The sequence below is a fragment of the Heloderma suspectum genome, chromosome 2 (genome assembly GCF_057233095.1).
Source record: "Heloderma suspectum isolate Gila_16-S chromosome 2, 16-S_ref, whole genome shotgun sequence".
NCBI classification, from domain to species: domain Eukaryota; kingdom Metazoa; phylum Chordata; class Lepidosauria; order Squamata; family Helodermatidae; genus Heloderma; species Heloderma suspectum.
Genome location: NC_139459.1, coordinates 62,811,558 through 62,825,983, shown reverse-complemented (window position 1 = coordinate 62,825,983; position 14,426 = coordinate 62,811,558). Strand labels below are relative to the sequence as shown.

At 42.6% G+C, this 14,426-nt stretch overlaps 1 protein-coding gene across 1 annotated transcript in view; it reads right to left on the bottom strand.

Annotated features, from left to right (window-relative positions):
• The window catches only part of RHOBTB3 (Rho related BTB domain containing 3), a 54,057-nt gene that overhangs the window by 1,203 nt on the left and 38,428 nt on the right, over window positions 1-14,426 (bottom strand). The window contains exons 9-13 of the mRNA XM_084833694.1: window positions 13,363-13,475; window positions 12,220-12,340; window positions 6,871-7,044; window positions 4,061-4,227; window positions 1,735-1,831 (exon numbers count right to left, since the gene is read on the bottom strand). Coding sequence (XP_084689820.1) covers window positions 1,735-1,831; window positions 4,061-4,227; window positions 6,871-7,044; window positions 12,220-12,340; window positions 13,363-13,475 — 672 coding nt within the window. The remainder of the gene's footprint in view (window positions 1-1,734; window positions 1,832-4,060; window positions 4,228-6,870; window positions 7,045-12,219; window positions 12,341-13,362; window positions 13,476-14,426) is intronic.

Sequence of the window (14,426 nt, the reverse complement as noted above, 5' to 3'; positions counted from 1 at the left end):
AAGTGAATGTCAGCCTGTAGGACTTTTAGAAACCCAGTTACCATATTTTACTATGTCTAGACAAGAGAGACAGATTATGTTTCCAGTGTGAGATACTTACAGCACTTTGGGCTACACATAATACTACTACCTGTGAAGATGATGTACAGGTAAGAAGTGCTGAACTATTGAGCTTTTAGAAACCCAGCTATCATAGTTTGCTAAGCTTGGGTGGTGAAGCAGGTAGTATACACAGGCCTCTCCCACATCTGATTATTACCCCTATCCGTGCTTACTCTTGCTCTTACTGGTGCAGACCTTGAGTCCTGACAATACCTTCCTGAAGTTGTTGGAGGTGTTCCAACTTTGGCCTGCCTCATGGTTTCTCTTAAGTGTTTCTTCTCATTGGATCCTTGCTGGCAATGGAACCTTCTTCAATCTCTCAATGTTAATTAATTTTCTCTTTCTCTCTGGGCTGGCTTTGAGGGGGTCCTGAGCAAGGTATCCTCTGTGGGCCCCTTCAAGTGTTAACTTAGCTTTACCCACCCACGGGGGCTTACTGGGCACTGGTGTTCGGTGGGTAGGGGTTATGGAGGCGGACCACTGCTATCTGTGCTCCTCTTGGAAAGAAAATGTAAAGGGACCAGGGAGCTCAGACTAGTGCAGGCAGTGGTGCTTTTCCTCCGTAACCATTGCTAGCTGGCTGGCTGCCACCACTTCTGCCATTCCTGCCTGCCCAGAAGAATAGTCCAGGTGTCAACTTGGAAGAACTGCCATTTGTGTTATTGGCTGGGTGGCCAGGGTTGCTGATGCTGGCCAGACACCAATGGTTATGGAGGAAAAGCAGCACTGCCTGCACTACTCGTTCTGGGCTCCCCCACTTACTTACACAGTCACCACTCACCCAGAGTAGTGCAGACGGCACCACTTCCCTCTGCTCCATTATTGGCTGGGCACAGCACTACCACCATATCGAAATGAATTTCCTTTTCCTCAATGTCTCTGGAGACTGTCCCGATATTCCTTCCTGAGAAGGAAGATCATGACAACAGCAATAGCTGTAGCTGACTTACCTGGCACTGTTTCTTTATGTTGTAATTTAAAAAAAAGTTTTAAAAATGGCTAAGAGGCCAGTGACGGCCCCAGTGAGCCTCTGAGGCCCACAGACCAACCATGCTGAGCGCTGATGCTGGGCCTGCTGTCACTCCCAGGCTTCTCTCAGCATTCTATGCCATGTGCCTCCCTCATCTTGGGATGCTCAATTTAGTCAAATGAAGCCAGAGCCACAAATATTATCATGCTTAGTATGGAAGTAGGGAGGGAGGTGAGATCAACTCATATTTATTTAGGGTGGTGGTGGGTTTTTTGGTCTACTTCTTTTTGATTCTTTCTTTTCCCCTTCCAATTCTGTTTTAGGCCTGCCATTTCACGAATCCCCAAGAGCCATCCATACCCTTTTAAAACCTGTTAAAGCCTGCCCTGCAACTTTTGAGAGCTTTGAATGGATTTCTGTGTCTCCCCTATGGATTCATGAAATTACCTGGCATTGTTTTTGCTTGGCAAACTTCATCAGTTCCTAAGTAAAGGTGGAAAGGCAGATTCCAGTTGATTTAAAGATTTGTGGAGAAGATAGAATCCTGTCACTCTGCTAAAGCAAAAGCATTAACAGTGTACACTCATTTCAATACTGAAACTGCACTATCAGTCCAATTATAAACTTCTGGGTTTTGTTTAGGAACCAAATAGGTAAATTACCTGAAAGGTCTTCAAACTCAGGTTTTTCACTGAAGATTAAGTAATTAGAAGCAATAAAATGAAGTAGCCAATTTGAAAGGCAATCAGAGTTATGAAACTGTAAGAAAAAAGAAATGGAAATAAAATACATCCATTATAGAAAAAAAGATTTTTGCATGAACAATAACTAAAACAGTTGGTTAATTTGCAAGAGGATGGTCTCCATATATGCTTCTAAAAGAGATAATGCAAAGCTTGTCCCCTAAAGTATGTCTGCCCTGGTACAAATCCAAAGGTTCAAGATGCATCCACTATTTGCATTAGACTTTAGAATCCACAATGTAATCAAGAACCAACCTGTCTGCACTATAAACAAGTTTGATCGTTTTGACAGCAGTAAAGAAGGGTAACAATCTTAGCTATGTTTTTTATTGCCCTTGAAAAGGAGAAGTAGTTATCCTAGGGTTAGGACTAATGGCCAAACTATATGCTACAAGAAACATGAGGCCTGAATCCAATGTACCATTAGCGGAAGAAATTGCTGCACTAGCAGAGCTCTGCTGCCTTTTCCTGTTGCACAGGCAGTTGTGCAAGTGTTAGTGGACCACTTTGTAAAGCTAAGATTTGCAAGTGGTTGTGCAGGCGGAACTTTAGTTGGATTGTCCTCTTGCACATTGTTCGGTACTTGATTTCCACTAGCACAACATCAATTGCTTCTTCCTTTCCCAGCAACCTGGAAGCAGCCCAGATTGCTGCTTTAGTGGCACTGTTTGAGTGCCCTAGACCCTCCCTTATCTTGGATCTCTTGTCACAGAACAGAGATAAGGGAAGGGATTCTCTAAGAAATCAGAGATAAACAAGTGGTAGGAAGTGCCACCGTAAGAGCAGATGCAGGGGTATTTGGGTGGGCTAATGGAAATTGCTTGGCGGGCCGCATTTTTTGTACCCCCGCTCTAGCAGAATGATAACTGTTCGATACAACCCCATAGTCTGGCACTGCATGAATCCTTTTAGAACTATAAATAGCAGCCACTAGGGGTGGGGGGTGGTCTGGACTGGAACCACGGCACGTGCAAAGGTTTAACCCTTCTCCCACTAACTCATCACATTCCCAATGAAAACCATCTCCTGAAGTTGCTGCTTGGCACAGGAGGGAAGCTGCCATTGGCACTATTTGTTGTTCAGTCGTTAAGTCGTGTCCGACTCTTCGTGACCCCATGGACCACAGCACGCCAGGCCTTCCTGTCCTCTGGGGCTATGCAAATGAAGGGAAGGACTATATATACAGGAGAAGGCTTGATTCTCAATTACTAGTAGACTTGCTACCATCAGCAGGAGCAGCAAGACCCCAACCTAATAATGTTACTGACTGTATCCCTTATGTTTTTTTTTCCATAGTAAGTGAATGGTTGTTATTCACTCCTAGAGAGAAAAGTAAAATACTGTACCTGGTAGCGTTTTTGTGAGAAGAACAAAACCTGCCTTCCGCCCTGTCACTGGGTGGCCCAATCCTCATTGATAAGGTCCAGCAGTAGAAGCAATGCATTTCAGTGCACAGAGCACAAAGAGACATACTGTAAGCTCCAGGGGGACTCCTGCCACACGCGTGCGCACTCATACATACACCATTACCATAAAAGGAATTTTGCTAATTACAGTATTTACTTCCTCCCTTAGAGAAATTACAATCAATTCTGACATAAGGGGGAAATGCAGAAATAGACCAACACAGCAATCCTATGCATGTCTGCTAAGGAGTAAGTCCCTTTGACCTCAATGGGACTTCCTCCCAGGTAAGTGTGTATAGGACTGTAGTCTAAGCAGACTTACTGTAATTTCTGCAATAAGGAACTATTTCACACAATCATTTTGAAATAGAACAGTCACCATAAGGGGACAATTCCCAGCAGAAATAAAGCAGTCTCAAGTTAGAAGTGGGAGGAGGCTTTCAACAGGTCACAGTATTATCATGCTGAGGGGGACATCATCTCCAGATGGCTCTGTCACCTCAGATAGAGTGAAAAAGCCATCCTTTGACGCCAGCTTTTGAAGCAGTCCTGTAGATGGCCATTTAACAGCAACTTGATTCTATGCAGCAATTAGGAGGCGATATGTTTAGATCCATGACATAAAAAGCTTCACCTACTGATTTTTTCAAGCCCTTGCAAAAGGGACAGGAGCAGGCCAGACAGTTTTTTTACTGCTTTTTTTATGGCCCACTGACAACCCTCACCTCGGAAAGGATATTGTGGAATGCCAGCTTTTGCTGGCTAGAGAAATGCCAGAAAAACCTCTTTACTGGTTAAGTATTATAAAGCTTATACATTCATAAACAGGAAACACTTACCTTTGCTTTTCGAAGCAAGCTGACAACACTCAGGCTTGTTGATGCCAATTCCCTACTAGGCATGCTCTGGAGCTGTGTGATGATATAAAGCTCACAGATGTGCTGGAGCCTTGACACCTGGTACATCTCAGCACAAATCAAGAGCGACATGGCTTGCAGAACACTGGCTGGTAAAAATATCAAATGTGAGTTAGATTAGCACACTTACCAGTAAGCTAAGCGACACACCAATTACCTGTCCTGGTCCATGCTTCCTAATTCATTTGGGTCAGCAGTCATTTTTAAAAAGGTCTTTCTCTAAACATAGTCTTATTAGTCCCTTCTGAAATACCTTGAGGTTTAATATCTATGAAATAGCCCTAGCCACACATCTCCAAAAGGGTTATGCCAAGGGGTAACGTATGGATATCAAGCAGTGGGTAAATATGTAAGCAACAGTTTTCTTATGCCCAAATAAATCCCCTGTTTATCACAAGGGTCATGAGCAAGTTGACAGTGAATCAGAAATCGTCCTTCTTGACTGAAGTAGAATGGCTCTAAAGGAGCTCAGTGCACAATCTACTTTGGCCGAAGGACATGCCTTTCAGCCAATTTACTCTCATTAGAGTCTATGGAACTAAATACGGTTAAATCCCACTATTTTTATTTAAATGGATGGTGAATGGGAGTCTCATTTTACTCTGCACAAAACATAACCCACACTCCAGGGAGCTCTTGCTAATGGCTATAGGAAGCATGCCCCCACAGAATCCACAAGATTCATTCTTTTCCTGTCACTGTCAACTGGAAAACCTAGTGGATGGCAGCATAACTATAGTTTTAAAACATTTTATTGGGTACAAACTTCAAACACAGAGAAAGCATAGAGAAAGAAGGAACAAAAGAAGATGAAAAAGAGGTAAAGAAAATAAAAGGAGAGACATGAGGAACAAGAAGTTGTTTCGTTTTTAAGTACTGTTTTATTCCATCCTTGGAGATGTATATAATTTTAGGGATTACAGCTACAATCTACAATAGTTATAAAATCAACATTGATTGAAGTCGTTTTCATGATCATAGCATAAAATGCTCACATTTACATTTCCTTTCTAGTCAGCAAGAAGCCAGAAAATACGTTTTGTTGGCAGTATTACTGCTGTAGCGGCCAATGAAGTGGGGCAACTTGGTACTTGGCCTATACTCCTTGGCAATGTTGCACATGGCATTGGTGGAGGATAGCTGGGTCAGCACAGTGTAATCACCATACTGATGCTGACATAAAATGGGGAGGTCTGACCATTAAAAATAAGAGTTTCTAGAAACTCCAAATGGTATGCCTCGTGGTACACCTCATCGCATTGCACCTCCTAGTCTCTTTTGTTAGTCTGCTTTCTTTTCATTGTTAGGTTAGGGAAGGGAAATGTTTATACAGTGCTTCGCTGAGTGTGCTTGGTAAATAACTGCGTTAATAAGATCTGGGGGGAGGGGTTCTTTGGTGAGAGCAAGAAGCCCTCACTTCTTGGGAATGGGCTCATTTGAATGGTGACTCTAGAATGGGACCTTTTGGATGGAGAGATCCCTTGAGTGAGTAGTAAAGGTGTATGGTATAGGTTGTTAGGTGTATGGTATGGCTGGATAGATACCTGCAGGTTGGATATTCTCCTCAGTGACAGGTATGGATATTAGTGGGTTTGGGAAATGTGGAATTTTTCAAATGCTATTGCAGCTTTCTACATTCAGTCTTTTATTTGTTTTGTATTTGTAGGCTCTAAGCCAAAAGACTCCTAAAAAGTATATTTTGTGTTTTTTATGTTTGTTTTTGGATTTAATTATCACATGGTCTGGGCTATCAAGATAGGTAAGTATTAGGATAATACTCAACATTATTTATATGCAATACCCAAAATCAATACATTTTGCAGGACCCTGAAAAGCAAATCCGAGGTTATCAATCACAAAATTCAAAAGGTACCTATCTGATTTACAACACTGTGCTAAATTTATTCAAAAGTAAATCCAATAGTAGAATGGGACGTCCTCCCAATAACTGCTCTGAGGATTGCAGCTGTGCAGCACAATCCCATGCAAGTTTTTTTGGAAGTAAGTTCCACTGGGCACATTCACACAACCATAGGGGGAGGGTGGGGAGGGAAGGGGTAAGGGAACCACTACACATGTGCCCCACATACAATTGTGGAACCACGCAGGGCGGCCTGGTTCCCTTACCCATCACTGCTCCATGGCTCCCTTGTCGTCCTCCCACAACTGCGGCCATGTATCCCAGCGGTCACCACAGCAGGAACAGGGTCGCACTGGCTGTGCCAGCCGTCACTATGTGACCGTGACCACAGAGTTCGGCCACGCTGACTAGAGTGCCACTGGAAGTTCTGGACGCTCTAGGCAGCTGTCTCTATGGTTGCCTGGATTTATTAACAGAGCGGCCAGATTTATTCACGGGGAGCCCAACAGACGACATAGTAAGCCACCCAGGGCCCCGTACCCACTCTGCAGAGAGTGAGTAACTAGGGTGGGTAACGCACCTATTGTGGTCAAGAAAAACAAGCCTCCACAACACGCTAACCTACCACAGTTTGCTCCCAAACGCAACCCACAGAGGATTAGCGTGTTGTCTGAACCCAGCTACTGTGTTCAATGGGATTTACTCCCAGTTAAGTACACATAGAATTACAACCTAGGTCAATGACAGAAGAGAATTGAAGAGATCTGGAAAGTATCTAGTTCTGTCTCCTCTACTGAAATAGCAATCTGAGCAAGGGTTTACTAACACATGTGAAGTCTGAAGATATAAGAACGTTTTTGTATTTGCTTACCTGGACAACAGGAGTCAGTATACAGATACTCTAGGAAGGACAGGAAAGTGTCTTTTGAAATCCCATAAACTGGAACCAGAAAACTATTAGATTCTATGTAATTACCGTTAAACATAGCTGCCATTACCTCACAGCGAGCCACCAGGACTGCTCTGTGAGCCGGCACTGTAGCACCTGTAAGAAAGCAAGTAGGGTGGAGGGAAAGAAAACAATGAGACCATAATTTCAACTTATTCTTGCTGCAAAATACTGATGTGAAGGCTATGTTAATTAAATTCTTGAACATCAATGTTTCAAGAAAAACCTCTTGTGGATAACGAATTCTACAGTATAACTTGTCCATTTATTTATAGCAATATCTTCACTTAATGGGATTTGGATCCAAGCCCGTTTAGGTTGAAATACTACTCCAATTGCCTTCAATAAAATGAGTTACTATCCCATGTACATTTAGCCTGGGATTAAGTCCTATTTACATTGGTTGGATTTAAACATTGTGTAAATATGATTAGAATTGCACTGCACAGTGGCTCAAAATCTAATCCTATAAATTACTACACCAGCAAAGAAGGGGAGGGCGCTTCAGTTATTGCTTCCAACTGCAACCTCATGACCCATGGCAACAACATAACCCGACTTATTGCTCTGGTAAAACAAGGTAGATTGATAATCCGAAATGCCCACCCTTATTAATGCACACAGTGGCAGTGCCCAAACACAGATGCCTCTCCTCCTCTGGTGTGGCTACGAAGGGCTCTGTTAACTATGAACCCCCCAAAGTAGTACCTCCTCCAAACATATGCCAAAGTATTGTGCAGTTTTATGCCACAAATCCCAAGTTTTGTGCCGCCGCCACCCACAACTATGTACTGATACATCAAATGTGGGTGTGTAGTTAACATAAAAACAACAATATTGTCATATCACCTCCAGACCTGTACCAAAGTTTTGTGCTAGTTTTGTGCTGCCACCAAAAGCATGAAAATGACATACCCTTGGTGTAGCATGATAAATGCTAAAAAAAAAAAAAAAAGTCGGATATCTCTTCCAAACCTACACCAAAGTCTTGTGCTGTTCTGTGCCACAAATCCCCAGTTTTGTGCTACCATCAAATGCATGAAAATGACATACCCTTAGGTGGGACTTGGTGAGGGCAAAAATCCACATTCTGTGCCATGCCATACCCAAGGGTGTATCATTTTCATCATTTTGGTGGAGGCACAAACCTCGGGATTTGGGGCACAAAGCAGCACAAAACTAGCACAACATTTTGGCACAGGTCTGGAGTTGATAAGACAATGGTAGGGGTTTTAAGTTAACTTACACACCTGCATTTGATATATCACTACACAGTTGTGGGTGGCAGCCGCAGCACAAAACTCTGGATTTGTGGCCTAAAACAGCACAAAACACTGACATATGTTTGGAGGAGATACTAGTTTGGGGAGTTCGTAGTTGTGGGTGGTTGCACAAAACTTTGGCATATGTTTGAAGGAGATACTACTTTGAGAGGGTTTGTGGGTTATACAACCGATACAAAAAATATTTTACTTTCACTTCAAAACTAACCAGTTCCCCAGAGCTGGTTGAACAACTGCACTCAATGAGTGCTCATTAATGACTCCACATCCTCCTCAATGGAGGTCTAGGTGGAAGCACCCTGTGTTGCTCAACATTTTTATAAATGAACTGGATGAGGGTGTAGAGGGCATGCATATCAAATCTGCAGATGATATAAAGCTAGGCGGGATCGCCAACACCTAGGGATGTGGAGAAATCCACTATGGACCCAAATGAGGCCGAATTCCCAGGAATCCGACCTCCAGATTCTGCAGCGAACCAGAACCCCCTTACCTGGCGCATCCGCCATAGTTTGTGGGTGGCCCTCCGGCTGTCTAAAGGGTGTGATAGGCTAATGGCACCTGTCATTAGCCTATCGTGGGAAAATTACGGGCATAAATAATGTAGTTGACAGCATTTGCGGCCATAAAGCACTTCCTTCTATATAAATTGTGTCATCTATTATTATGTCCAAACACAGGGGAACTCTGGTTGGTTTAAACTATGGTAGTTTAAACAAGCCAAGATCAAACCATGGTTTATGATAATGGCTTGTTCACTAAATATAGTTTAAACTAACCAGTTTCCCAGAGTACAACGTAACAGGGAACTCTAGTTAGCTTAAAAGAAGCGGATGCTTTTGAGTTCTTCATGGCTGCCCCAAAGGAGAAGAGTGGAGAGGGGAATGCAAAAGCCTGAGGCTAATGCAGACCTATGCATGTAACACTAAATCATAGTTTACAGTTGCATCTGAACTGGCCCTAGCTATTTTCCCATTACTCAGCATATATTTAAGAAGCATAAATTTTCGCCTAGTATATTCATGGCTTCTATGCAATAAAAAGTTCAGTGGTGATCAACTGAAATTTGTATATTATGGATGCAATCTACTTAGGGAGCAATCCTATGACTGCTAGTCAGCGGCCAGACGGCCACAGGATATGTGGTTTCCTGGGAACCGATCTTGGAGCCCACGCTGTTCCCAGAGAACCGACCTTCCCCCCCTTCCACGCTGCCTCGCAGGCAGTGCAGAACGGCCCCGTGCTCAGAAGAGGAGAGCACAGAGGCCAAAACGGGTCGTTCTGGGGGACATTCCAGGGCGGAGAAGGCAGAAATGCCGGTACGACACATCCTATGTGTTGTCTGGCAGCCTCCTCCCCAGCTCCGCCTTCCTGCAGCTAGACAGCCAAAATCAGCTGTCTAGCTGCAAATGCAGGGCAGGGGAAGCGTGGAGGGAACAATCCCCTCCATGCTTCTCCTGCCCTATGTTGGATAGGCGGTCGCCTCCGAGTTCGGAGGCGGCTGCCTATCCCCGTAGGATTGCGCCCTTAATGTAATTATTTTACATGATTTTAATTATATCTATATATCTAACAAACTAGCTGACTTCAATAAATATTCCTATTCTAAAAAATTATAATTTACAGTTTTAAGCAGTGGAGGCTGGTTTTGGTGGGGCTGTAAATCCATTCTGGGTTTCAGTCAGAACCAGCCATAACGCTAAAGGAGCTATCCAAAGTGCTGAACTTATTTTGCGGGTAGGATCCAGCACCTTGGGTAGCTCCTCTAGAGTTCTGACTGGTTCTGACTGAACCCCAGAATGGATTCACAGTCCCACCACAATCGGAGCCACCAGCCTCCACTGGATTTAAGACTGCGATCCTATGGTCCTTGGGAGGGTGACCTAGTGGCCACAGATTTTGTCAGAACTCCCCCTTTGAGGGAGGAGAGAGGACTGCTCTCAAAGGAGATCCAACCTCAGATTCCCCACCTCAGCTGCCCTGGAACATCTGAATGGCAGTAAGGAGGCATGCCAGGGGTGGGCTGGGGGCATTTGGGAGAGACTGTGGATCCACAGTTCTCCTGGCCCTCAGACATGCCCTCAGTCCAGCTACTGATCTACACCAACTCTCGAGCTGATGTAGATCAATTCCGTCCTACTGGTTTCATAGGAAGTTGAAACAAATAATAATACAAGTATCTGGTCCCATGGAGGGATGGGGCAGTGGAAATGCCACTTCTCCATCTCTCCTGCTCACATCAACAGGGCTTTGGAATTGTTGGAGGCTCCAGTGTTGGAGATCTCTGGCACAGGAGGTAGATTGCCATTACATATACTCAACCAGTTCTATTAATTTCAGTAGGACTACTTCATAAGTAAAGAATTTGGGGATAAAACAGCTCAATATTCCAAAGATCAATCTATGACATCCAATTCCACACAAACACACATTCAACAAATATTGCAGTGATTTCTTCAGGATTAGGCTGTGTATCTTAGGATCACAGTGACAGTACCTGTCTTCCAAAAATCTTATTTTTGCAGGTACAATGGAAGAGCTCCAATTATAGGAGTACCAATTCTTTGAAAAAGCATTGCTGATAAGCCATGTGACATTTGATTGTTGTAGAAAAACTTCAAAATTGCCCCAACATTTCATATCTATACTATATTGCTCTGCAACAGTATGAGAGAAATAATGCTCTGGTGAGGCATTTACCTACAACTATGTTCATTTATGTGCTTAGCCTATAAATATTTAAGTGCAAGCAGGGACACAATCTGTTGTTAATTTTAAAAAAGAAATGTTCCAGGCTGAAGACAGTTCTCAGTGCCATGTGTTAAGACCTGGAATCTTTACCCTAATCCCTCAGGAAGGAAGGCACTTTGCACATCCTCAGAAGTACTGCCATTATTACTTCACATGTTCTTCAGCCGAGTCCCAGCATTAAAACATTCTGGGACTGAACTGTGTGTATCCTCTCAAAAACCTGGATACAATTCAGTCAGCAGAGCTGCTATGCAATATGTATTCATTTGTATGCTACATCCTTGAATAAGGTGATTTTTAGTTCTAAGGACAAAGCCCTTTAAAAAATACAAAATATTAATTCAATGTGTTCTATTTCTAATGGATCATTGCACTCTTGTTAATATCAATTTATTCCTCTGTGGTATTTGCTTTGGGACCAGCAATGAGACCCATTGTTCTCTTGACTTCCTACATGAAATATCCAGGGTAGTTCTTAGAACTGAGCTGTCTGTCTCACCAAGCTGAGCATTTGTATTTTGTTCTCTTTTCAAAGAACTGTTTGTTTTCTCTGAGTATTGAAGGCAACATCTAGAAAAAATCCCCTTATATGCATGTGCCTAGTTCATAGAGAATCAGACTTGACTGTGGTTTTTCAAAGCTGAAAGCAGAATAATTAAACAACTCTTTAACCTTGTACAAACAGGAGTTTGAAGTTGATAAAAATATTTGCACCTACTCTTATCTGTGTGTATGTATAGGAGAAGTTAAGAGCTGAAATCCTGCACAACAGCTGCTTAAATCCATCTGCTTAAATACTATAATAAATATTGCATTTTCCCTCGGCAGGACGTTTCTTTCTAGCTAATCAAAGGAAAGGGAAAAAAATCCCATTTTTATTTCAATAGACTTTTTATTTTGTTTTCTAGCAAGAAATTGCTAAAATCAAGGAAATATTGCCTTAAAAAAGTAGCAGGAGGTATTTTTTCCCCACTTGACAATATTTAAAAGAAAACAGGGGTAAAACAAATCAGAAAAGCTTGTCCTTTTCTTTATTTCCTTTCTATACGGCTCAATAGCTGAAGCTCTCTGGGCAGTTCACAAAAATTAAAACCACAACGTGCAGCATAAAAACAATATAAAATATGAAAAAACACAGTATAACAAGCAGAATAAAACCTAGCAGCAATGCTGAGATTTAAAATATAGATTTAAAACACCAAAGCTAAAAGACTAGGAAGCTAAAAGGTTATGATACCTTGTATTTTGAACATGACATCAGCTAACACAGTTGTGTTAAAGAAAAGCCTGAGAGAGCTGTTACATAACTGCAAGGGTCTTTTTGACAAATATGACCTGCAATTCCGTGAACTGTTAACCTGCAAAATGAGAAGATGGTAGAACATACGAGTGTCAATGCTTTTTAAAGGGACACCTTTATTACTGCTTTCAAAGCAAATAAAATCAAACTTATCTTTGGCCCATCCATTTCATTGATATTTCACATCTGATCTGCACATTTTCAAGAGCTCTTCCCATTTTTATCTCTACTTACTATAAATCTGGATCCTACAATGGTTCTTTCCCCAAAGGTGTAGTCTGCCGCCTTTACATGGATTTTGTACTAACTAATGTTGATCAGTGGGGCATCCCTGGTGCAAGTACAATTACAAGTGCAAACTAAAGATTTCCTTTCCAACATGGCGCCAGTCAAACACATTTTGATGCCTGAGGTGGAAAATCCAAATGGTACCCCCTTCCCATTAAATTAACTCAGAATGGGATCCAGAAAGGCCAGTGCATGTTCACATAGAGTGGTACCCAACGTTTCCTTCCAGAAGTGGTTCCTTGAACCTTACCTCATGGGGAGTGGTATATGGAGGGCTGCTGCTGGGGTTGGGGGAAAGTCTCTGAAAGTTACCCATGAACATGCAGAACCCTGCCTACAGCACTTTGAACCTGACCACAGGGCACCATCCTCCAGGACGTTCTTCTGCACAAGTCTTCTTGAAATGTATGGGAGCTATGCAAGAGCACACTTGCACAGGAGAATTTCTCAGTAACTTGTACCCAAGTCAGATCTGTCTGTTTCCCACTGCTGCCCTTAAATGACATTCAAAATCCGCTGACTGAGACAGAGGCCTCCCCATGCTTTGAGGCGGGGCTACTTCCTTCCAAGTATTAACCAAATCCTTCTTCTCCTTGAACCCCACCTATTTTTAACTCTTTCCAAACAAAACTCACAGCTTCCCATGTTTACTTTTTAGACTATTTCTTACTAGAGGGCGCTTATTAAGAAAGAATATTAAAGACGACACTTTCTTAATAACCATTTAATCTGGACCTCTTTGCATCCTATTCTAATAATAAGTCAATTATACAATTAAATAATGTAGCTTACCTTTCCTGGAATTTTCAAGATACATTTTACTCTCTCAAGAACAAGTTCAACATTCCCAGGATCTTTCAGTTTTTCTTTAATATGTTCTTCCAATAATTCCCATTGGAAAGCACCTATGGGGAGAGGGAAATAATATTTCTGGAGTGTGGCCCCTTCCAGATTATCAGTTTTTAGCACAATAAATGCACCTGTTACCAATATGTGTTGCACAAGCATTTTTGCTAGAGATTTCACTTCTGTTGCTGGGATGCTGCATTTTTACAGCCCTGGCTGTATTATATTTTGTACTTGGGAAAAGGCAGGTTTCATCCACCCACACATATCAATATCAAATCCATTGTTATTGTGATTGAGGTTAGCAATGTGGTTATGTAGGTGTTATTAGCACTAATAGGATACACCTAAGGTGTGAATGACAGCAAGCAACACAGCTACCTTTCCCACTCATATCTGTGGGAAATATAGGCATCCTCATTCAGTGCAGTGAACCCAATAGGCAAATGAATGGAACTGTCTTCAAACATACCGAGTGGAAGAGCTCCATGTGCATACAGGAACACCCCATGTTAAAGAAGTCTTTAGATCTGCACAATAAGGTACAACCTACCAGGCACTGCTATTGTGCTACTTCTGGTCTCTCCCCAACCCCATTTTTCCCCAAAGGGGCTGCCTGGAGTAGCTTGGTGGACTGCTCTATAGCATTTAGTCCAATCTCTTCCACTGAGCTACCCTGTGACAATTCGGCTATCTTCAGATTTGATCAGTGCCACCTTTCCGACATTCTTTTGGTGAAGGTTTTACTTGTCTCCTACCACCATTTCTTTATTTTTAAATCACACAGAGAAAACTGCAATTCAGCAAAACATCACAGAACATGTAAACAGGGCTGGCCCTAGGATAGATAGCACCCTCAGTGAGGTGCCCCCACTGCACCCGTAGTCTGTTTGGTAGGGCCACCCGCAGGATTTATGGGGCCTGATGCAGGTGTGATGTCCATCAAGGATGACATTGTTTAAAACCTTGATCTCTCAGCCACCGTGCTACAGTTTGCACAAGCCAAAGTT